Source organism: Sciurus carolinensis, chromosome 6 (assembly GCF_902686445.1).
Source record: "Sciurus carolinensis chromosome 6, mSciCar1.2, whole genome shotgun sequence".
In the NCBI taxonomy this organism is placed as follows: Eukaryota; Metazoa; Chordata; class Mammalia; order Rodentia; family Sciuridae; genus Sciurus; species Sciurus carolinensis.
The window spans coordinates 33486867-33511863 of record NC_062218.1 but is presented as its reverse complement, the minus strand read 5'-3'; the positions used below and the strand labels follow the sequence as shown (position 1 = coordinate 33511863).

Genomic DNA, 24997 nt, shown 5'->3' with positions numbered 1-24997 from the left:
TTTAAATGCATTGTTCAGTGTTATCTATAATATGATGAAATCTAAGCATTAATTTCTATGTAAAATAATAATTATGATGTTTTACAATACTAGGTGCCACATACTTTGTTAAGCACTTTATATATAATTATTAAATCATGAAACCTTATGAGATATATACTGTTATTATCCCTTATTTGGAGATTAGGACATCAAGGCATGGAGGGTAGGGGTAAGTGACCTTTAAAGGTAACACAGCCTAATAATAATATGAACTCAGAACCTATGTACTAATGTTTCCTAATAAGATATTTTCCTTTAAAATTACTTTAGAATTTTAAATGTGCAGAAGTAACCTAAAAGCAAATCTTAAATAGATTTAATAATACAATAAGGAAGTACACTAAGAAGTACACTCTTGTTACTTACGTGATTTTTTTTTTTTAATTTCTTTAGAATATTATTACAGAACTGTGTCACAATGTTCGAACACCAGATTTGGATAAATGGGAAGAAATTACAAAAACTGAAAGCATCTCTTTGGGCCTTGGTTTTGTAATAAAAACTTCTGTAAGATCTTCGCAATTTTTAGATGTTTTTTCATTTGTCTCAGTAATACTAAAATATTAAAATTATTTTATTTAGAACTTGCTTTAATCAGTATTCTAAGACCAGCATTTTCTGCCAATTTAAATATTTTTACACTGAAAGAATAAATGGTTAAACTATTATTTTTTATTATTTTTATGACTTTAGTTCTCTTTGCTAAGATAAATAGAATATTAATTGATTCCTAACATTCCTTAGATGAGATTTTTTTTCAGATTTTTCTCTTCATAGCTTCGTGGATAGTTTTTAAATTTGTTTCTTGGTAGCTTGTCAAATCTCTTAAAATAAACCTTGTATTTTCTTTAAAGTATTTTTCTTTTCTTTTTTTTTTTTCCAGGGAAATATTGGCTCATCAATTGGGGTCTCAATTTGCTACAAGAAGAAAATGTGATTCCTGATATACTAAAACTGCAAAACAGTGTGAGGTTCTTTCCATCAGAGGGTATGTCATTTAACCCAGAAATCTTTTTAATGCATATATTATTATTTACAAATAGATATAAAGCGAAGTATTTTGTGGTTCATAACTATTAGTTCACTATAAATTCTAACAAAGATTTTTAATGAACTCTAATATTATTATTCCATTTTTATTTTAATATTGATATTACCTTCTAAGTAACCAAGGAAAAACCACAGTATGTGTTCACAGAGTCCAGTAATTCAATGCCCAAATTACCCTGTATTTGTACTAAGAACATGTTTTAAAATTTTGTTCTAATATTACCTTCATTAGGAAGATTTGCATGCTTTTATTGCTGCTTATTTATTTCTAAGTACTTTTAGTACATTGTTCTGTACAAACTAAACAGCTTTCAAAGTTTTTTGAGGAAAATTCAGATATACATATAGCAAATTGGTTATTCTGTGGTTGTTCCAAGAATTCTCAGCCTGAAATTGTAAACTGTCATCATTGCATTTTTTACATACAGGACCTGTGTATATGTTCTGGGCTAATAGCTAAAACCAAACAAGGCTGTGATATTCTGAAAGTCACAACTGGGATGCTGTGAGGCATAGTCGAAAACATTCTGTGGCCAGTGGTACCAGATGATGTGGAAACAACTCTGTAATGAGCTCTCATCTATCCCAAGCACCCTGAGCTTGAAACTCAGAGTCAACCAGCTCTAGGCATAATAGTGAGAGTGAATCCGCACCATGAGTGAGTATTGGGTTAAGTTCACGTAAAGTTAGCCAATATTAACATTTGTGTTTGTAATTTCAAAACTTAAATGTATTTGTTGCATTCATAATTTACTTTTTTTCTAAGATAGTTATTTGGCATTGATAGACTCTTGGATAATGTGTATCTTTAACAAAGTATAGCCACCAGCCTACATTGTTTTCTCCCCTTGCTTTCTAAATAGCTTCTGGAAAGACTTATATTCAGAGATAGAATAATGCATGTGCCAGAAGAATCAGTTCCCTTTTTTGTCATTAGAAAAAGATAAATCTAAAAAGTCTTTTGTACTTTCTCCATTTACTTAATCTTTGTACTCATTTTTCAGGATATAGAGACTTTTAAAATTTTTTAAATTTTATTTGTTCTAAATTAGTTGTACATGACAGAAGCATTTATCACTTTGATAGATCTTATGTAAATGGAGTGTATCTCTCATTTTTCTGATTATTTTTTGAAACCAGAATATATTTGCTAAGAGATACTGTATTTCCACTTCTTCGTTTTTTTTAAATATTTTTTTAGTTATCAGTAGTTATTTTATTTATCAATAGTTATTTTATTTATTTATCTGCAGTATCGAGAATTGAACCCAGTGCCTCACATGTGCTAGGCAGGTGTTCTACCACTGAGCTAATAAACCCCAGCCACACATCTTCATTTTTGAGTTAAAGCAAATATATTTTAAAATAATGGAGGGTCTGATATGAGGTACCTCAATGATAGAGTGCTTGCCTAGCATATAGACTCTGTACAGCTGACTAAGATCCATGCTCAAGTATCCTTTTTCCCTTAATTTCATCTTGAATATTTGGAAAATCAGAAGGAAGTTATGGTAACTGTGTCTTACTGATCTTATAGCTTTGCTTTGGAAATAACAGGAACTCCTCATAATGACGTAATTTTACATTTTATTCAAATCCAAATGAGTTTTCAAGGAAGCATGTTTCATGTGGCTAATGGTTTAACACAATTAAAAACAATTTTTTCCCCAGGGACTGATTAATTTTTTTTAATTTTCCTGAAATGTGATGTCACTAATAATGAAATGAAATTTTTATTTTTTGTGTGCTTTAATTAATTGACCCTTCAATCCTAGGTATGTTCATTATGGAGGATGACGTTTGGCAAGCAGTTCTACTAGTACCTTTTCCTTGACATCAATGAAGATCAGAGCCAGCATTTTATGACAGACCTTGGACACATCAAGGATAAAAAATTCATTTCCGTTCTTTGCTTCTAGTAAACTTGTGAAGAATCGTATCTTAAATTCACTTACTTTGCCTAATAAAAACATCGTAGTGCAGTGATCCAAAAGGAGGAAAATGTTCATCTGAAAATAAGGACAAGCAACAGACGAATCAGAACACTACGGAACCCAGCGTAGACTTTAATCATGGTGATGATTTTACACCTGTATCCACAGTTCAGAAACATTACAATTAGAAACTTCATTGTTGGGAAAGCACATTGATGACATTGGTAGTACTCCAAGTATTGGAGAGAATGACTAAAATTCACCAAGAGTTTTGTACAGAGAATCACAAAGAAAACACAAGCCGAGAAAAGGTTAGTTGTAGAAAGTTCAACAAGCTCAACATATGAAGATCCGTAGCCAAAGTTTTAATACAGATACCACAACAAGTGGCATAAGTTCAATGGTTCAAAGTCCTTCACGAGAGACAGTAGGTGTAGATGCTGCAAACTATGGACACAGGACTGTGGAGTATGAGTACTGGTGGTAGTACGAAAACTGTTAAGACAAGCCACTATTTGACACCACAGTCTAACCATCTGTCTCTTCTCCAAGTCAAACTCAGTGTCCCCTGGTGCCTCCTGGTTCTTCTCATACACTTCCTAGAAGAGCACAGTCCCTAAGCACCTTCTATTGCTACAATTAAAAGTTTAGCAGATTGTAACTTCAGTTATACAAGTCTAGAGATGCTTGGCTACGCTACATTGAAAAGATTACAGCAGCAAAGAATGCATCCATCCTTATCTCACTCTGAAGCTTTGGCATCTCCAGCAAAAGATGTGCTGTTTACTGATACAATCACCATGAAGGACAACAGTTTTGAGTCCAGACTAACACCAAGCAGGTAAGCAAATATTTATTTTTAAAATGAAACAAATAATGGTTGCATTTCAACAGATTTAAATGTAAAACATTACTCAGGTTAGTAACACCACATAAGCCTCAGAACTTGTTACTATGGTAGGCTATAAGCTCCTTGTTACCGATATGATTTGAAAATGGATTCTTGCAGCTGCGGGGGGGGAAAACAGACTCCATTAGGCCCTGAAAATAAACATACGTGCTTTATAAGAACACAAAAAGTCACAGCTTTTTTTCATTTATTCTGCTTCTGCAAGGATCGATTTTAAAAAGAAGCATGTCGGGGAATCAGGAGCTTAAGACCTACAATAACAAACAACCTTTTCAAGGTAGGTCGCTTTAAGGCTCCAAAAGTTGACCTCTTTTTTTTTTTTTTTTTTTTTTGTTCTTTTTTTAAATAACTGAATATTTCAGGTAATTATTTCAGTTTAAGTATTTGTAATTATTAAGTAGACACTTAATAGACACTATATGAATTATTTTGCTCCTTGGGACTCAGCAGGGATTTTTCTACCACGTAAACTGTTCACAAGGAACACTTCAGCTTTATCTTAAAAGAATGCAATATAATTTGTTGTAAAAATTTCCATAACTGATTTTTGTTGCTGAGCCAGTGGCTCCTAAACAAATTTTTAGCTTTTAATTGGCATTCATACTGATTTAATGGATTTTTATATATCCATTACTAAAATAGTGTCTGACACATAGTAAGACCTCAATAAAAGTTAGCTAGTATTAATATCATCTTTGGCAGTGGCTTTATGAAATCCATCTGTCTCTTACATTAAATTCTTAATAATGATAAGCACATTAAGCACTCTTCTTTCAATAATGACACATTTAATACAGGAGTGGGTTCCTGGTAGCAGGTTTTGAATTTTGTCCCCACTTGTAGAATATAAAAATTACACAGTAATGTCTGTTCTAATTGAAGCTCACTGGCTTTGTGGCCCTCTCATAATGCATAACAAAGGCAGGCATGCTTGTCAACGGCCTGTGATTACAAATGTATGCAGTGTTGTTCATGAGTTTGGAATGTCTAGCCTTCAGTTACCTAATCTAGTGGAGATTGAACTAGATCAGTGGTTTTAAGCCTTTTTAGTGTTGCTTTTTAAGCAGAGAGACCCTTTTTTCACAAAAAGGTTTCTATGGAAACCTAATACATAGAAAAGATTTTTAAAAATGGAGCAACACTGGTTAAAAGAGGAATTGGGAAGGAGAATAATTCAGTAATTGTTCCCCACTGCTGCAGTAGTCTTTGAAGAGTTTTTGGAGTTAGAAAAGTATAACAGTATAATCTGGAAACCACTGACCTCTTTTATGAAAATCATAAATTTAAGAGTGGTTTTTAGATGAAATTAAGAATGGTTTCTGTTTTAATAATCTTAATAACTATAGTTTATGAAGCATTTTTTGTGTTTTGTGAAATAATTCTTTGATTCACTATCAGACTACATGAGTGTATTTTAAAGACTTGATTTCCAAATAACAAAATATATACATATGGAATTTTGGATAGTACCTTGTGTATATAAAGCATATACCAAGTAAATATTTTTATATTTTGTTGCATGAGTAAGAATCTGGGGGCTGGGGTTGTAGCTCAGTGGTAGAGCACTTGCCTAGCGTGTGTGAGAAACTGAGTTCAATCCTCAGCACCACATAAAAATAAATAAAATAAAGGTATTGTGTCCATCTACAACTAAAAAAAAATTTTTTTTAAAGAATCTATATAACAAAGGCATATCTTATGGGCAGTATGCCTTATTTGCTATGGAATTACTAGTAAGAGTACATTGTAGAAATATCAGTACTTCATATTGGGCTCTCCCTTATAATGTTTATGAATGGTTCCACTCCACTGTGTTGGATGTACCTTCTGTGTTACATATATCTTAGATCGATAATGAAACTATTAAAGTAATAACCCCACAAATAATGATAAGTAATTGATCTTATTTTTCCTAAATATGATATTAAACGTTAATAAATATATCATTAGCTATATAATAGCAAATTCAGCAATCCCAAGTGATTGCAAAAATAGTCCTTGAACTGCATACCTCTATCTCTACGTCAGTTTCTTTTTTACTTCTAGATGGTCAAGTTATTCCAGTAACCTACCTTTTCACCTTTACCTGGGAGACCATAACAGTTGTTGTTGGTAATAGACAACATTACTGGTGATCATTTGTGTATCATCCTATAACAGATAATATTTTGAAGCGTTTATATATTTTTAGTAAACATGATGGTACTGCTTAATATTTGACTAGCTACTTTTCTGAAGATATAAGTGTTATTTTCATATGATTAATATTAAGAATCTAGAAACTAATGTAAGTTTTTTTTGTGGTATTATAGGTTCATGAAAGCTTTAAGTTATGCATCATTAGATAAAGAAGATTTATTAAGTCCCATTAATCAAAATACCCTGCAGCGATCCTCCTCAGTTAGGTCCATGGTGTCCAGTGCTACATATGGTGGCTCAGATGACTACATTGGTCTTGCTCTTCCAGTAGACATTAATGATATATTCCAGGTATCATCATGATTTTTATTATTTCCCTATGAGTTGGCTTCCTGTATTTTCATATTCTGTAAAAGTTGTTTCCTAGAAATTAAAGAGTAGACACTAATTTTGGGAAAAATGATTTTTTTTTTGAGGCAGTTTCTTCTAAAGAAATCTTAAGATGAAAATTCACCTTTTTCAACTATTCCATACTCCTTTATTCACACCATACTCTTTTATTTACACCTCCAGATTTTTAGGACATTATCCCTTCTCTTCACAAGTTAAATTGGCATATTGTTTCATTTATTTATCTGTATATTATCTATAGAAATTTAATAAATTATTAACCTTGCTTTTTGGTCTTATTTGACTTATTCCTTATTTTTTCATCTTTGATCCTGTTTTTGCCTTTCAAAGAAGTTTTGTGGTGCCCAGCCATAGAAAATAACTCCAATCCCATGAGATACCTACAAATCTCTAGATGTTATATGGTAAAATAAAAGAATACACATTTGCTCAGAAGTCTAAAGACATTTTAAATAAATGCTAAAATAATTATTTGTGTATATTTAGTTTATCAAGAATATAATGAAAAACTTTAAGGGTTGTTATTCTTTCAAGTTTTGACAATTTAACTTTTTCTTAGTAAACTTTTCATTGCAGGTTTATATACTCTAATAATTATAGTTGTATTTCACTTAATTTTCTTAGTAGTCATTAGGTGGACTTCTTTTTATAACAGAATTTACCTTGATTTGTATCTATTGTAGGTAAAGGATATTCCTTATTTTCAGACAAAAAACATACCTCCACATGATGATCGAGGTTCAAGAGTATTTGCCCATGATGCAGGAGGTAATGCTTGGACTTTGTTCTCATAAAGTTCCCATTATATGAAAAATAAAAATTATTAATTGTCTTAGTAGGAGGACAGTAAAATTTCTGGTATCCACCTTGGATCACTTAAAATACATCAAAATAACTATTTTGAGTCAACTTAGAATTAAAACCATGGTTTTGTTTTTTTGGAATACTTAAAGTGTTTTTTCAACTAAATACCCAGTCTCTCAAAAAGACAAAAAACAGATTTGTTGTTTCTGTTTCTTAAAAAGGTGGTACATGTAAAATTTATGACACTATTTTCATAGGTTAAAGAATCAGTTTTCCTTTGTTATGAACTATTATAATTTAATGAATGTATTGCATATAAGCCACAGGTTTTATAGCTTCATAATCTTGACTTTTTTTTAACAACTTAGAATTATTACTTTTCTTTAGGCATATTTTGAGGATCATTGATATGATACATTAATTAGTGTCTCAGTTTTCCATTTTGTATTTAAAACCCCATGTTAAAAGTAATATATGTTCTGGCATTAATTATTTTCATAATTTTAAGCAAAGTGTTCTTTTTTTTCTCCCTAGTTAAAATTAAGTGTTGAATCATAAAAAAAGTTCTGGTTGTCATCCCTAGATTCCCTTCTTTAAAAATTTCATATGGGTTAAGGTACCTTGAAAAAAGGGACCTTGTTAATACTATCTTTATCTGATCGTTATATGTTTACTTATGTACAGGTCTTCCATCTGGAACTGGAGGTCTTGTAAAAAACTCTTTTCATTTGCTACGACAGCAAATGAGTCTTACAGAAATAATGAATTCAATCCATTCAGATGCATCTTTGTTTTTAGAAAGTACAGAAGATACTGGACTACAGGAGCATACAGATGATAACTGCCTTTATTGTGTCTGTATTGAAATTTTGGGTTTCCAGCCCAGTAACCAACTAAGTGCAATATGTAGTCATTCAGGTGAGTGATTAATTATGTCCTTTGAGATAAGTCCGCCTGAATTTGAATATGCTCCAGTCAGCAGTCATTTACCAACGCTGTGGATGACCTCTTCTTACTCCATTCTTACTGCTGCATACTTAGGCCAGACATGTTTCTTAGACATGCTAATTTTGATCCCTCCCATTCATCACTCATGCTATTGCCCATGATTAATTTGTTTATAATACTTTACTGGCTACTTAAGCCCTACACACAGGACTCTGTGATCGATCTAGTGGTTTTCATCATTCTCTCTTAAAGTTGATGTGCTATTACTAAAACTTGCTTGAAGTTTTGAACAACTTCTTGTCCTGTAAAACATGTTTTCCTTTCCTTGCCTCTTCCTCTTCCCCTTCCCACACAGATACAAGCTCACACACAGACACACTTGGTCTATCTGGCAGGTCCTCATCCTATGTGTCAGCAGTATCATGTCTACAGAGTGTTCTCTGACTCTCTGAAGTCAGGTGTTGCACTCCACTTTTGCTCTCATTGCCTTTTGCACACAAATATCTTCTGGTAATTATTGCTGTTGTTACTTGGTATTTTTTTCTCTTCTACTCAGTAAGTTCTGTAAGGACATACAATCTGTTGTCTTTTCATTTTTATATTTCTAATATTTAGCTTTGTAACAGTAGATCCTCGATGTGTATTTGGAGTGAGTAAATAAAATGGCCCCAGATTGAACATTTTAAATGTGTATCAACAGGTGTTATATTTTAACAATTTCAAATTACTATATATGTTTTTAAAATATGACCTATATATGCCTTTTCTGAGAGAAACCTAGTGATGACTATAGTTTTCTTCCAAATTTCTCCTAATTTAGAGCTTCCCAACTGGTTATGGGTGACACACCAGTGTGGCACAAAAGGATAAGGTTGTGCTGGACTGTTGATACCCTCGGTGGTTCCATGTCTCAATGGGGCCTGCATTTTACAAATTCCTAGACTTTGCCCTTCACACCATGAACAGCCCTGTCCAGGTCCTGAATATGCTATAATTATTTTCTGTTATTTATAACTACTTTTCATGAGTTTTGGAAACTTTTTATCAGTTGTATTACACAATAGAAAAGGCTATAATCATTTAGCTACATTGCTTATGATTTTATTCCTGCAAATTCAACAAATAAATATAAAAACACTTACTATATGGAGCATTGCTATACTATTTTACTTACTAAATAGAAGGGCTAACCCCCTAATTATCCAGTTGCAGGGCAGTGATAGCTAGTTCTAATCTATTGTGATTGTGATCAACAGTGAGAGGGATCAAGCAGGATGTTGTAAAGTTTAGAGCTGGTGAAAAGCTTGCTATAATCAAGAGACATGCTATTCTTTTCACTTTTTTTAGTTTTAGAAGTATATTTATGATAACATGTAAAGGTTTTTCTAAATGAGTTAATATTTTTGAAACTCAAATGTGGTAGTTATTGATGGCTATACCCCACAAAAAAATAAATAGATAAGCTTTTGTGGGTCCTCAATTTTTAAGAAAGTGAGGAAGTCCTAAGACCAGAAAGTTAAAGAAAAAAGACTTCTATTAAACAAGTGCTATATTCTTGATTTAATTTTTTTTATTAAATAGTTCCTCCAACAACAAGCAACCTACACTTCTCTGCAGCACGTGGATTCTTCTCTAAAATAGACTACATCTTTTGCCACAAAGCAACTCTTAGTAAATATCAAAAAATGGAGATAATACCCTACATTCTTTCAGATCATAGTAGAATGAAATTAGAAATTAGAAATCAATGATAAAATAAAAAAATAGAATGTACTCTAACAGTTGGAGACTAAAGAATACACTATTGAAAGATGAATGAATAGAAGAAGAAATCAAGAGTGAAATAGAAAAATACGTAAAGGTAAATGAGAATACCTATACAACATACCAAAATATCTGGGACACTATGAAAACTAAGAGGAAAGTTCATTGCATTGAGTTTTTTCATTAAAGAATAAAAAGTCAACGAATAAATAAACACTAGAAAAACTCAGGATAGTAGGAATATACCTCAACATTGTAAAAGCTATATATACTAAACCCAAGGCCAATATCATTCTAATTAGAGAAAAATTGGAAGTATTTCCTCTAAAAACTGGAACAAAACAAGGATACCCTCTTTCACCACTTCTATTTAACAATGTCCTTGAAACTCTAGCCAGAGCAATTAGGAGAAAGAAATTAAAGGGATACAAATAGATTACATTTAAGATTACATTTCAAAGCCCTAGAAAAAGAAGAACAAATCAATACCAAAAGCAGAAGATAGGAAATAATTAAAATCAGAGCTGAAATAAATTAAATTGAAACAAAAGAAACTTATTTTAAAAACTGACAAAACAAAAAGTCAGTTCTTTGAAAAAATAAATAAAATTGATAAACCCCTAGCCATTGCTAATGAGAAAGCGAAAGAAAATTGAAATTACTAAAGTACATGATGAAAAATTACTAAAATATATGCTGATGAAAATAAACAAATACATAGTATCACAACAGACACTACTGAAATACAGAAGATAATTAGAAACTATTTTGAAAATTTACATTCCAATAAAATAGAAAATCTTGGAAGATATCGACAGATTTCTAGAGACTTATGAACTATTCGAACTGAATCAGGAGGACATACACGATTTGAACAGATCATTTTCAAGCAGTGAAATAGACGCCATTGAAAGCCTACAAATCGAGAAAAGCCCAGGAGCAAACGAATTCTCCTCTGAGTTCTGCAAGACTTTCAAACAAGAATTAACACCAATACTCAGGTTATTCCGTTCCAAACTCATTCTGTGAGACTGCTATCACCCTGATACCAAAACCAGACAAAGACACATCAAAGAAAAATCTTCAGACCAATGTTCCTGATGAACATAAATGTAAAACTTCTCAATAAAATTCTAGGAAAATTGCATTCAAAACCGTATTTTAAAAAAACAGTGCACCATGATCAAGTGGGGTTCATTCCAGGGATGCAAGGTTGGTTCAATATATGGAAATCAGTCAACGTAATTCATCGCATCAGTAGACTTAAAAACAAGAATCATATCATCATCTCAATAGATGCAGACAAAGCATTTGACAAAATATAGCACCCTTCCTGTTCAAAACACTAGAAAAACTTGGGATAGTAGGAATATACCTCAACATTGTAAAAGCTATATGTACTAAACCCAAGGCCAATATCATTCTAATTAGAGAAAAATTGGAAGTATTTCCTCTAAAAACTGGAACAAAACAAGGATACCCTCTTTCACCACTTCTATTTAACAACGTCCTTGAAACTCTTGCCAGAGCAATTAGGAGAAAGAAATTAAAGGGATACAAATAGGAAAAGAAGAACTCAAACTATCACTATTTGCTAATGACATGATTCTATATTTAGAAGATCCAAAAAATTCTACCAGAAGACTTCTAGAACTAATATATGAATTCAGCAAAAGTAGCAGGATATAAAATCAACACCTATAAATCAATTGTGTTCCTATACATCAGTGATGGGATCTACTGAAAGAGAAATTAGGAAAACTACTCCATTCACAGTAGCCTCAACATTTCTTATAGCACTAAGGTTGTGTAATTGTTTTTTGGTTGCTCAGTGTTACTTTGTAAAAGAATAACCGTAGATGTCCTGATTTCCATTTGCTCTAATTATTTAGTGTAATTCCGCAAGAAATTTTTAAATCAAAAAAAGCATTTGAACTAGGATGTTTGCTTGACTTTAAAAATCCCTTGCAGGAGTACCTTCACTATGGATGGGTACTATAGAAAATATAATTCTAAAGTATGAAGTAAACTTTAGATAAACCAGAAAAGTGTGATTATTATATTCGTACTTATTAAGATGTGGGGAGCAAGTCATAGAATAATAAATTCAGTAAAAGCCTACTAACCTAAGAATAAGAAGATAAAATAGCAAAAGATCTGAAATTATATATGTGAAACTTTTAATGGCATTTACTATAAAGAAAGGTATTTAGGTAGGGGTAGGAAGGGTAGAAGAGTGTAGAAGATAAGAAGGTACTCTGAACTTTAATTCTGAATACATCTTTACTTGGATTTTTAAAATAATCAAATATTCTTATTTATTGTGGGAAAATAAATTATTATTTATAAATGTCTTTAGGATTTAACAGAGTTCCCTGAGTAATCACTATCTGAGCCGTATAGATCCATTCTGAAAATACTCATCATGGGGAGTAATTATTGAAAACTGAAAAGAAATTACAAGGATTCCTCTCTTTTAGAATGTACAGTAAAAACACAGTAATTAAGCCACTATGATGCTTTCATTGAAACCATTTTTTTCTTCAGACCTTCAAGATATTCCATATTCTGATTGGTGTGAGCAGACTATCCACAATCCCTTAGAAGTGGTTCCCTCTAAGTTTTCAGGAATTTCTGGATGCAGTGATGGGGTATCTCAAGAAGGCTCAGCTAGCAGCACCAAAAGCACAGAATTATTATTAGGTAAGTTTTAAGATTCGCTTCCAAGTATTATTAATAAAACTATATTGAGTTGATTTTGTTTCTCATAATACTATAAAGTTGTCTCAAAAACTATGGCCAGTCAGTTTTAGTTGTGCAGTTTAGCAGACTTAAATATTGTGCCTGCATCTGCCACTCACAAGTCTGCAGATCGTGTAATTAATCTCAGTTTTAGATTTCAAGTAAAGTTCAAAAACAAATTTCATGAATTGTAATCATTTTACATTATGATAAAATAACTTCACACTGAAATTTTCTTTTCAGGTGTCAAAACAATTCCAGATGATACACCAATGTGCCGTATACTCCTTCGCAAAGAAGTTCTAAGATTAGTAGTTAATTTGAGTAGTTCAGTTTCAACTAAATGTCATGAAACTGGACTTTTAACGTGAGTAAATTATATTCATGAATGTTATTCTGCTTTTTAAGGTGAAAAATGATGCTTGAAGTACTTCAAAAGTTAGACAAATTAACATCAGTAATTACATTGCATATCCAAGGCTGGATTTTCTTATACTTATTTCTGTATATTCTCCTCAAAACAATATATTGAAGCAGAGAATGCAGAAGGAAACATGAGAATTACACTATCTTCTTTAAAGCCATACTTTATAAAAGATCTATAAAAATGTAGAACTATAAAAACAGTGTTAGTGACTGGGGTTGTGGCTTATAGATAGAGCACTGGGCAGGCCTGTGTAAGGCATTGCTTTTGATTCTCAGCACCATATATAAATAAATAAATAAATGCCCATTGACAACTAAAAAAAAATTTCTAAAAACTAATGCTATTCTTCTCATTTTTTTTTTTTTTAGTTTTAGAAAAACTTGTTTCTTATTGAGTATATTTATAATAACATATAAAGTTTTTTCTAAATGAGTTAATATCTTTGAACCGCTGATGTGGTAATTATTGAAGTATACCCAACCAAAAAAAATAAAGAAATAGATAAGCTTTTGAGGGTCCTTAAGAATTTTTAGGAAGGTGAGGAAGTTCTAAGACCAGAAAGTTTTAGGAAAAAAAAAGACTTCTATTACACAAGTCCTATATTCTTTAATTTTTTTTCTCTTAATAAAGTTGTAGGATTTTTACTGTTTTTATAAATTAGAACAACATGATAAAAGAAAATTCAAATTAAGTCTTTAGCATTTTTATTTGAACTATTTTAAATAGTGGTTCTCAAAGAAATGCACCTCAGGGTTTCCAGCAAGGTTTTTTAAAAGGCAATGCAGGTGCCAGGGTCTCACTATCCGCCTCTGAGCTGAGCACTGTAGTTTTCATCCCCTGCCCAATCCCCCAGCTGATTCTGAGTGCTCCAGCTAAAAGCCACTGTTTGAAGTGTCAGAAGATCTAGACAACCCAAAGTTTTTAATAACTTTAGTCTAAAAACATTTCTATTTTAAAACTTGAATTTGAAAATATTTAAGTCATCCTAGGCCGATAAATAAATACAGCAATTTCCCATGTTTGTGAAAAATACTATTTCTATTTTACAAGATCCATTCAGGTTTTGATAATCTTAAAAAATAAAAAACAAAACAAAACACAATCAGTTACTTGGAGGCTGAAGCAGGAGGATGGCAAGTTCCACGCCATCAAGCCAGCCTGGGCAACATAGACCTGACTCAAAAAAAAAAAAAGCAAAACAAAACAAAAAACCCAGTTTTAAAACAAACCTAAAATTCAGAGTATCTAACATAAGTGTTTAATAGGAATATTTAATATATTCTTAAGCTGTCACCCCAAATATGACATCTAACCAATATCTGGAGAAGAAATGTTTTTAAAGTCAGTGATACTTTGGAGGAAAAAGGGTAAATAATGATTATAGTTTTATCACACCACAGTCTTTTCTTTCATTTTAGAATCAAGGAGAAGTATCCTCAAACATTTGATGATATCTGCCTTTACTCTGAGGTTTCTCATTTGCTGTCACACTGCACATTTAGACTTCCATGTCGGAGGTTTATACAAGAATTATTTCAAGATGTACAGTTTTTACAAGTAAGTAGAATTTTTACTGCTGAAATTTTTCTTCCAAGAATAATTCTGTTTGAATTATGTTGAAAGAATTAATATATCTATATTACATTAATATATCTACATTGTGTAAAGGTCATTAACAGTTTACCATATTTTTTCTAGATGCATGAAGAAGCAGAGGCTGTGCTAGCAATACCACCAAAGCAACCTATAATCGATACATCTGCTGAATCCTGACCTCATATTTATGATGTGTATAGATATATACTATATATATTCATAGTTGTGGATTTCCTGAAAGCCTCAGAAAATACTGACTGACTGGGCAGCAAAGACAGGAGTATCTTCTGCACACTGTTCCAGCAATTACTGGTACATGAACAGTTGGAACTGCTGATTTCCCTAACCAAAACAACTTCCTTCTCTCCCCTCTTGAGCCCTTTGAAGGGTTTATGATTCATTACACAATTTTGAAAATTTCAGTTACCATCATATGCAAGAGCCAAGCACTGAATACCTACATGGGTTTTCTATTTTTTCATTTTAAAAACATAATGACAGTGGAATAATAATAGGATATGCAGAAGCGCCCTTCACATTGTTGTTTCTGAATTTTTTTTTTAGAGTAAATATAAAGATGCCTTGTTTGTTAACTAAATTCGTGGAAACCAGGAATCAGTGTCTCTAAGTCTGCATCCTGTTACCACAATGGGGTGTGCTGTAACTGCTGGTATTAGAGGGGAACTTTGGCCCTTCCACATTTTCTTAATGTTTGTAACACTACTTCAGAGGTTTATAACCTCAAAGCAAAAGAAGAGCCTCAACAACCCAGGACTTGTAAGTTATTTTTATGTTATTAGACTACATAAAGATTCTTATTTCTTTTCCACCTCTTCAGTTTTGTTGCAATGTGTTATTATAGGCTATTTGAACCCATTAAGGTTTTTCACTACAGTTCCTGATTAAAATTTTAAAATCATTTGATAGGTCAATTGAAAGTATTTCCCATTTATAGAATGCATATATTTCCAGAGGACTTCCATTTTCATCAGTTTCCTATATTATCATTTTAAACAGGAACGTGAACAAGCACTATTACTTTAGACCCAGAGTAAAGGAAAGCATTAAATAATACTTCAGAAATCCCATGGAAGATAAGTTTGCCTGCAATTTACACATTCCATGGGAAAAGAAGAGCCATATTTCCTTTTAAAAAATCATTAACAAAACTCATTATTAATATTAAAACTTGTAGTGAAAAGCCTTAAGTCCTAAATTTTAAAGCAGCAGTAATTTAATTTTTATATCAGTGTTCTTGTTTTGCACAAACTAAATAAATGCAGTGATTTTGCCTTTATCACATTTGTGAAGTTGTTAAGTTGATGAGGGCAAGGTTGTATTTGTCTGTCTAATTTGTATATGTATAAAGATATTTGGAAATCTTTACAGGAATTAAACATATATGCAAATTTGTATATAAAAATAGCATGGCCATCATCATTAGAATGCCTGTAAATGAAAGGATTATCTTTTTTGAAATCTATATATAAATGGAAATAGAAAAAAAATCCAGCTGGACTGATTAGGACCCTTTTTGTGTAGACCATTTTTACAGTCACACATCAGCTTTGACACGGTCATAGAACATTGGTTAATATTTTCCCAAGTTGCAGATCCTTTTTGTAATGTGTCTATTCTTTGAGATCTCTGTTAGAGAACCCTGTGAACTAGAAGACATAATTCACAGAGATAGTTTTTGTTTGTTTGTTTGGTTGATTTGGGGGGGGGGGGTTGGGGGGGTTGGTTTTTTTTTTTTTTTTAATTTACTGGCACTGAAAATTCCCATTGGGATGAAACCTTTCATCTCACTTCCTTCCTAACACCTCTTTGACTGCACTTCATTGAATTGTTCTTATGTGCACTGTGTAGCAACTTACATTATAACAAAGCAGATAAGGACTGTAAGCTGCTGCTTATATTAAAAAGTGGTTCTTCAAATTTTCTCTCATAAAATTCTATGAAGGTAAAACAAACAAAATTTTTAACTTTATCACTGAACCCAAGTGTTTATTTAAATGTCAACAGTACTTCTAAGAAAGTTGCCTGTCACCTTGGTCTTTGGTCCTGGATGATTAAACTGCCTTTCCAGAGAACCAAATGTCAGAAATACTTGACCAAATAGTGGTTAAAAACTCCAAAGGAAATAGTATAGTATTCTTGTTAAAAATGGGAATAAGGTTTTAGACATTCATTTTAAATACTACCTCAGTTAATTTAGACTATAAAATCTGTGGTTTAATCCCTCAAAATTAACAGTAATTTTTTTTTTTTTTTTTTTTTTTTTTGGTCACATACACAAGACCATCCCTGTGTCCCTAACTCGTCCATCCTGAAATTAAGGCTGTTGCTATTAGCCTGAACAGAATTTTTTGACTGTTACTTTGAAAGACATGTTTGTGTGTATTATGTCGGCCTATAGCACTTACTTTGGGAAGACACTCAGAGCTTTGTGATCATCACTGCACTAAGAAAAAAATCTATATTTAAATTTGTAGTGCTATTTGGTTTATCCGTAGTTTTACTGACAGGCAGGTCTAATACATTTTCTTTGAGTACTTGTTTGTATAAAAATAGACTTTTATGATGAAAATACATGCAGTGCCAAGTGATTAACATACATGTTTAAGAATATTAAATTATAGCAGAAAAGATTAGGAATGGTGTAAGTGGTAATAGAAATGAGAAATTCATCTATAAATAATAGATATTACCAGATTATAGAATACCAAAATAATACCAACTCTATAGTTTTTCAAGATTTTAGAATTAATCTTAGTTCACATAAATTTGTACTCTTGGTAATTATTGAATAATTTGGAAGAATTTGAACAGTTAGACTGGTTGTAAACTGTGAATTTCTTATGTAAAGTGAATTGTCATTTCTAATTGACTTTTTTTCAAGAACAGATTTCTGCTTCACTTACTGAGTAAATACGGATAAATAAGGAAATTAGAAATTTAGTATTCATAATTAAATATGCTCTAAAATTTCTTACATTCTTATTTCCTGTTTGTGCTTAGGTTTATTTGAAGGGAGGGAAAAGTGTGTTCTCCCTAATTAAATTTTTTTAATAAGGATTATTAGCATAAGGACATTCTGTAAGACAGTGACATTAAAAAGAGGCTCTTTGGAAGTACATTATTATTATAATGTGTACAAGTCCTTTAGAAATGGTGGCTTTAGTAGTTTTTGGCTCTTTTGACTAGAGCTTGAGATAATTAAAGCTGAATGTTTCAAGGCATGTCACAGTGGCAAAGTGTACAACAGTGAGGTGTCAGTGCTTATTTAGATTTGTCTGTTGCTATTTATATAAAATTTTATTTCATTCCATTCAGAGAATGCCTTTTATCCCCATATTAAAAGCACAGATCATTAAGCAATAAAAACCAAATTGTCTGTCATTCAAATTATAACTGCAGTTATTTTTTGCATGGTAAGAGTGAGGTGCTAATTTTGTGTGAGAAGAACTTGTAAACTACTTTGGGAAATGTTCTTTGGAAGTAAGATGTTTTTCCCCTTTAGTCATATACTTCCAGTTTCATCTCAAATTCACAATCCATTAAAACATGGGAAGAAAGAAAAGGTAAAATTAATTGAGAGACTAATAAGAACTGCTTAGAATGAATGAACATTTCAGATTTTCCAAATTGTAAGTTGGGAAAGGTCTCCATTGTCTCTACATTAATGAAATACTTTATTACCATCAAGAGTTTCACTACAGAGTTTGATTTAAAAGCATACCAGTGAAATTAATAGCAGTGCTTATCAAAGAACATTGAAACAAGTACATCTTTAAGACTCTTTCTAGGAACCTTTTTTTTTTCTTCTAGTTCCAGGTTCCCAGGGTAGTTTTCATTCATTATAGATTTATATGACTCCCAGAATGTTGAATTTTACCCCCCTTGGAGTATTTTTGTAATGCAGGTGAAAAACTATGCCACAGCATGCATAAATTGCACATTTTGTTTGACTTTCTTTATAAATACTTAATTTGAAAAATATAATTTATGCCAAAAAAAAGTATATCTTAAACAATTTTGCCACTTAACTAGGTTAATTTAGCACAGAATGCAAAGTCTTGGGTGGAGAAGGGAAGTGAAAAAATTTTATAGATGATTGTTGAAAAGTGTTCCAATACTGGTCTCTCAGAAACCCTAAAGATGCATTATAAAACAAATGATGTAAATTAGTTTTAAAAAGTGGTAAGGGATTGTGAAAAAACTCAGACTTAATGCTCTCTAACCACATGATTTTCTTTTTTTATTTAGTAATCGCTGCTACATATTTGGAGGTTCTGGTGTTTGTAGGTCACTGAACAGACATTGAAATCTGATTTATATTGTATAACTGTAACATAGAAAGAAAAAGTATTTATATATTTTCCGTAAGAATATTTCATTGAGTTGTGTATAATTTAAATAAGATTTGTCCCCAAATGGTTTTGCTCACCTTGATTTTTTTTGTTGTCGTTTTCTTGTTTTTGTATAATGTATACAGTTTATGTCAAGGGCATTACAAGCCACCTGAAGCATAATATTATCAAAGGGATACATTGTTAATAAAATGTACTTAAAATTCTTAAACTTGTGGTTGTATTGTTTTATTTGAAAACTTAAAACAATTTGTAGTCACACAACCTTGACTTGAATCATGTAATGCTGACAACATGTCATTCCCGGTACAGGTGACTTTTCTGTACCACAAGCAGCGGGCTAGTTCAGTAACACATAGAATGTCTCTGATAACTAAAAGAAACGGTTATACTTTTTAAAATTTCCTCTATAATTTAAACCAACACCCCTTCAGTTTTCAAGTCTCAAGTTCTGATTAAGGGTTGGAAAACAGAAATATCTGTAAAAATAACTGAATTTTTTGAGGAAATTTTTATATATAAATGATAATCCAAAGATACTGACGTGTGTATGAAAACTTCTCACACATTAACTGGCATCATCAGACAGGCTAATCCGTAGCGCCCAGTGGCAGAAAATATTATGGAGAGATTTACAATTCTGGAGAATAAAATTTAGCATCAAAATTAAGTCTATTATAGTTGTTAAATATGGTAAAATATAGTAGAATGAATGTGGCATAACTTTCTTGTAAATGTATATGAATATGCCACTGTGAATCTCACCATCATTGTACATCCACATGACTGCAATCCTAATTAGAATAAGATATTTGCCATGTTTGTGTAATTATATCAAAATGGACTGTACTGTCATGTATAACTAAAAAGAACTAATAAAATTATATAACACACACACACACATATATGTAAAATATGTGTCTTACTTTAAGAAACAGATTGCAGATAGTTTGGTTTTTAAGCAGGTTTCTGCATATTATTTTTCCTTTTGCCCTCTGCTATGTATCAGAAATGTAGTTGATCCCAAAATAAGATTTAAAAGAATAATTAATGTTGTCATCATTCAGCTGATCTTTGGAAAAAGTCACAATACAGCTGAATTTTTTAAATATTGGTTCATGGGACTGGGAATGTAGTCCAGTGGTAGAGCATATGCTTACTATGTACAAAGTCCTGGCTTCAATTCCCAGCACTAAAGGGGAAAAAAAAGTTCCATTTAAAAATCTTTGTGTATAAAAGCAAAATACTACTTTAGTATTGGCTTATTTTTTTCAAAATTTTGTTTCTTTAATGCTTAAAGAACTAAGACCATGACCTGTTCTTAGACCTTCAAATTGAATATACCTGTTTTTTTTTTTTTTTTTTTTGTAGATATCAGTTCAACTGCTAATTCTGAAGTTTTTTCTTCTGTTATATTTCTTTCATGATTATAAAAGTTCTACTTCATATGCAATGTTTTAACATGTTTTCTGAATTACTGGAGATGAAGCAAACTTATCTTTCAACAGAGCCCTTAGAAGCAATGTTACCTGAGTCTAATTCGATTTGATTTTCTTAAGCACATTCTATTAGATTGACTGTAATTAATATCATAATGGTTTGGATCTGGAACATTCCCCAAAGTCTCCTGCGCTCAGAGGTGTGATGTTGGGGAAGTGGTTAGATCCTGAGGGCTCTGACTTCACCCATTGATGGCCAAATGGGTGTACTGGGAAATGGGACCTGCTAGGAAGAAGTAGGTCATTGGGGACATGCTCTAGAAGGGTTTATCTTCTCCTTGGCCCCTTTCTGTGCTCCCCAACTGCTATGGACTGAATCCTCTGAAACCATGAACCAAAATAAACCTTTGTTCTTTTAAGTTGCTCTTGTCAGGTGTTTTGACATAATGACAAAAAGCTGACACATATATGGACTAGGAGTTAGAATGTCAGCAAGCATTTTCACCAGATTTGTGACTGTTTTGTCAACAGATCCTTGCTCCCAGTCAGATGCCTTGTGGTTCCCTGCACGCAACTGATTATTGCTGTGCAGGCTGATGCAGCATTTATAGGTCAAGAATGCCAGTCTAGCCCACCACCAAAATATCCTGATATTTCAGTGAATTACTACTTGTTTGGTTTTAGTTGCAAATTTTTTAAAAGACTTTAGGGCTATGTTAGGAAAAGTAGAGCTCTATTTAGAGAAACTCAGACATTTGAACTGTATTATTTGCTTCAAAATAATGTAAGAAGGAAGAGTGAAAAGGGGTGTGAATGAGGCTGGAATAGCCATGGATGGTGACTGTTGGAGCTAATGATGCTACATAAGGTTCATTGTTCTATTCTTGTATATGTATTTAAATTCTATGTTGTGTATGTTTATATAATCCTGATATTTCTTCTGACACATGAATATAAACTTCAAAGTTTCTGAATAGCACTTCTTAAGGCAATGATAAGATTGCACATAGTATTGAAAACAAAGCTTTTAGAAACCAATGTATTCGGTTGTTAGGACCATTGAAGAAGAATGTACACATGTATAGTTCTGTAGAGTTATGGCTATAACTATAGGTCACAGTGGTATTATAAACAGAAAGCTGTTTCTAGGCATTTCCTGCTAGACTTCAGAAAGACTTCATTCAGCACAGGCCATTGTCAAAGTTTAGTGTGAGTCTAATGCCTGGGAAATGAGAAATAGGGATTCCAGGTCTCATGCTGCAGAGACTGATTAGGAGGATTGAAGTGGTAATCAGAAACTGACATTTTAGTAAGTTAATGAGGTGGCTTATTGGCTATACTGATTGTTAGATTTTCATTTCACTGATACAGATTAAACAAAAATGGTGAAATGTTTTAATTAAAGCTTATTGCAACAGCAAAAACAACTTCAGGGTTTGTGGATTATGTTTTAAACAATCTAAAGGAAAAATAACATTTACAAATCAACCCATGTTGACATGTGCATACAAGTTTCAAAAGAAAAGCATAATTGACAAAGGAGCATAAATAAATGATGACAATACTGGCCCCAAAGTCTTCTCACAACTGTTAGACTAATCAAAATACTGTTTGTTAGTACATAACCAAATTTTCCAGCAAAGGTCTTGGTTATGTGTAAGGAAGAGGTTGGAAAACTTGAACACAACAGAACTGGCTTGTATAGGTATATTTTAAAGCCACATGAGATGTGGAGACTTTCTATAGTGCTGACATTTGGTGGCAGAGCCATGCGCCTAGGCAGTCGTTTCTACCACACTGACAGCAGTTGACAATACTAAAGCAAACCCTCTTTATGCTTGTTTAGAAGTATGATAAATGAGGTTGGTTGGCAGGCAGAGGAAAGAGAAAGGAACTACCATGTATTGGACACCTGTTAGGTACCAGGTGCTTTGCATATACAGTTATCCTGAGGTGTTCTTGGTGGGATTGGTTCCGGGACCCTTGGGGATAACAAAAATAGTGGATGACAAGTCCTTATATAAGATGATAGAGCATTTGCATAAAACTTGCACATATCCTCCCAAAGACTATCATCTTTAATGTCTAATTCAGAGTAAATGCTAAGTAAATAATTGGTATACTGTATTATTTAAGGAATAGTGACAAGAAAAATGTTTGTTATATGTTAAGTATAGATGCAGTTTTTTTCTGAATATTTTCTCTCCATGGTAGGTTGAAGCTTTAGCTGCATAAGCCAGAAATATGGACAGCCAACTACATTGGTTCAAAGGCAACAAAATGGCTCTGATGCCAACATAGATTTCCCCCTCCATAGAACTCTTTACAGTCTCTCTTGTAGCCAACGCTGAAGTTCCTTTTTATTTATTAGTTTAGCATAATAGGAATTAAAATGAGACAATTCTCTTGACCCAAAGGTTGCTAAGTAGAAACAGGTCATTTACACATAGTTCATGGGAAAAAAAGAAGAGGAGCCATAAAGTGTGAGTGGAATTACTCAATGGCATATTTTTCTATTCTGAGGTAGTCAAAAATTAAGGAAAAAGACTGATGTCAACTGAACAGGAATACTATTGACTTGATACCAAGGCAGGTGTTCTTGGCTAATCCTAGTCCTTCACTGTATAAAGTTGACAGAGGAAGAATTGTGAGAATCTTACTTCACACATCTTACCTATTAGGTTAGGTCTGTGTCCCCAAAAGTGTTAATTTTACTGGGTCAAGAAACTATAAATTCTTAACAATTTCAAGTCAAATCTAAAAGCTGATTTGATCTCAAACACCTCTATTAAGTTTTTTATTAAACAGCAGATGAACGTTCACAATTTATGCTGTAGTGCTAAATCTTCTGTGGCCTTTATCCAAGCATTCTTCCTATTTACTTTACCCTTAAGATATTAAACATGGGGGTGAACTCTAATGGAAATGTTTTCTCACTAAAGACTGAACTTCTAGAACCACAGCTACCCTGTACGGTACTGGGGGTTTGTGGAGTGAGTGGTTAATTCCTATCCCTATGTCAGGTTCAGGTCTATCATGAGAGAGGTGAGCCTGGAAGAAACAGCAACCAGGTCAGCATGTCCCTATGATTCTGCCATTTCTACAGTAAACCTGCAAGGAGAATGTTAAAGAGCTTCTGGCCTTTAGCCAGACTGTAGTGGTCTTATAAAAATAAGCCTGTAAATAGTGACAGCTCACTGGGACTAAGGGCCAGGACAGGTGATTATGGAATGGTGCCAGCTCTGCAACCTGTAGCATTTGTGTAGTGTATGTACTGGGTCTGTGCTGGTTAATGGTAGTGTTCACCTTGACCTCAAAGGGTCATCGAGGACTGGCTGCTATTCTCATTAAGGGGAAGTGAGGCAAGGCATGGGGGCACTGCCATTTGCATTTTATACTCTGAACAGTGTGCTGGCACTGGTGGATTTGTTGGAAGACTGTCCTTGTCTCCAGGTATGGGTGAAGCCAATTGGGACACATAACTCAAACTGGTTTCTTCAGCTGGCATTTCTCCCAGGGAGTTCATGTAGTTTTTTCTAGTGTCTTCAGTAAATTATTGGGTGAGGGCAATAATCCCAGCTGACATGGTGGGTCTTCAAGCGGTACTGAGACATGGCCCAGGAACCAGAGTCAGAAGCTGACTGATTATAGGTAAAGTTCTCAAAACAGATGCAGGGGCCGGGGTCAGAGGAATCCTTTCCTTCTGGCAGGAGGTAAAGGTAGATAGGCTTAGTTAATTCGTTTTCTGTGACTGGCTTCCTAGTCTCCAGGAGTTGTGTCTTGGTCCCTTCTGGTTTATTTATAACTTCAATAGCATCTGGAATGCAGTCTTTGACACTCATTATTGTTAAGTGAGGGTCTCCTGGAAAGGAAGCAAGAAACATATAATGTAAATGTGTCAGGAGATGTGCACCCAAGTATATAAGCATGTGAAATGCACTTGGAGCTTCGATTTTTAACATTTCTTCCTGGTCACAAATTAACCCCGAAGGTGGTGCTGAAAACCCCAAGGATTTCCCCCCAACAGAAGAAATCAAAGCTCTAATCATTTCTATCTTTCTTCCTCTCTCTTTCTAAATAACCACCCCTAAGCCCCTACCCTCTCCTAATGCTGGGATGGAACCTGAGGCTGCACACATGCTCAGCAAGCACTCCAACACCGAGTTTCACCCCCAACCCTCCATCCACCTATTTCATGGCTGTGGGAGCAGAGGTGCCTCTAATTTGTCATATTTTCCTGAACAGGTCTAGGAAAGTGCAATTACTGTGGCCCCAATCCACAACGTGTTCTTACCTTGGATTTTATTAATGACAGGATGCTGCTCTTGTAAGGGTCTGGGATGTCAGGATAACACTTCTCTTTCACCCTGGAAAAACAGTGATAATGAGACTGAAATTCACATTTTAGTGGAATCATT

General features: G+C 33.1%; 2 protein-coding genes across 2 annotated transcripts in view; one reads left to right on the top strand and one right to left on the bottom strand.

Moving 5' to 3' along the window:
• Rictor (RPTOR independent companion of MTOR complex 2) overlaps positions 1 to 16064 on the top strand; it is a 126080-nt gene extending 110016 nt beyond the window's left edge. The window contains 30 exon segments of the mRNA XM_053743412.1: positions 436 to 498; positions 500 to 529; positions 926 to 938; positions 941 to 994; positions 997 to 1030; positions 1521 to 1534; positions 1537 to 1578; positions 1581 to 1618; positions 1620 to 1649; positions 1651 to 1695; positions 1697 to 1754; positions 2868 to 2889; positions 2891 to 2981; positions 2983 to 3062; positions 3064 to 3197; positions 3200 to 3278; positions 3280 to 3334; positions 3336 to 3365; positions 3367 to 3471; positions 3473 to 3571; positions 3573 to 3593; positions 3595 to 3644; positions 3646 to 3867; positions 6249 to 6426; positions 7170 to 7254; positions 7975 to 8208; positions 12550 to 12705; positions 12988 to 13111; positions 14590 to 14728; positions 14870 to 16064. Coding sequence (XP_053599387.1) covers positions 436 to 498; positions 500 to 529; positions 926 to 938; positions 941 to 994; positions 997 to 1030; positions 1521 to 1534; positions 1537 to 1578; positions 1581 to 1618; positions 1620 to 1649; positions 1651 to 1695; positions 1697 to 1754; positions 2868 to 2889; positions 2891 to 2981; positions 2983 to 3062; positions 3064 to 3197; positions 3200 to 3278; positions 3280 to 3334; positions 3336 to 3365; positions 3367 to 3471; positions 3473 to 3571; positions 3573 to 3593; positions 3595 to 3644; positions 3646 to 3867; positions 6249 to 6426; positions 7170 to 7254; positions 7975 to 8208; positions 12550 to 12705; positions 12988 to 13111; positions 14590 to 14728; positions 14870 to 14944 — 2400 coding nt within the window. The 3' untranslated portion in view covers positions 14945 to 16064.
• Positions 16065 to 23982: 7918 nt separating this feature from the next.
• Positions 23983 to 24997, bottom strand: part of Osmr (oncostatin M receptor) — a 63448-nt gene continuing 62433 nt past the window's right edge. Inside the window, 2 exon segments of the mRNA XM_047555389.1 lie at positions 23983 to 24441; positions 24874 to 24946. Of these exon segments, the coding sequence (XP_047411345.1) occupies positions 24427 to 24441; positions 24874 to 24946 (88 nt within the window). The 3' untranslated portion in view covers positions 23983 to 24426.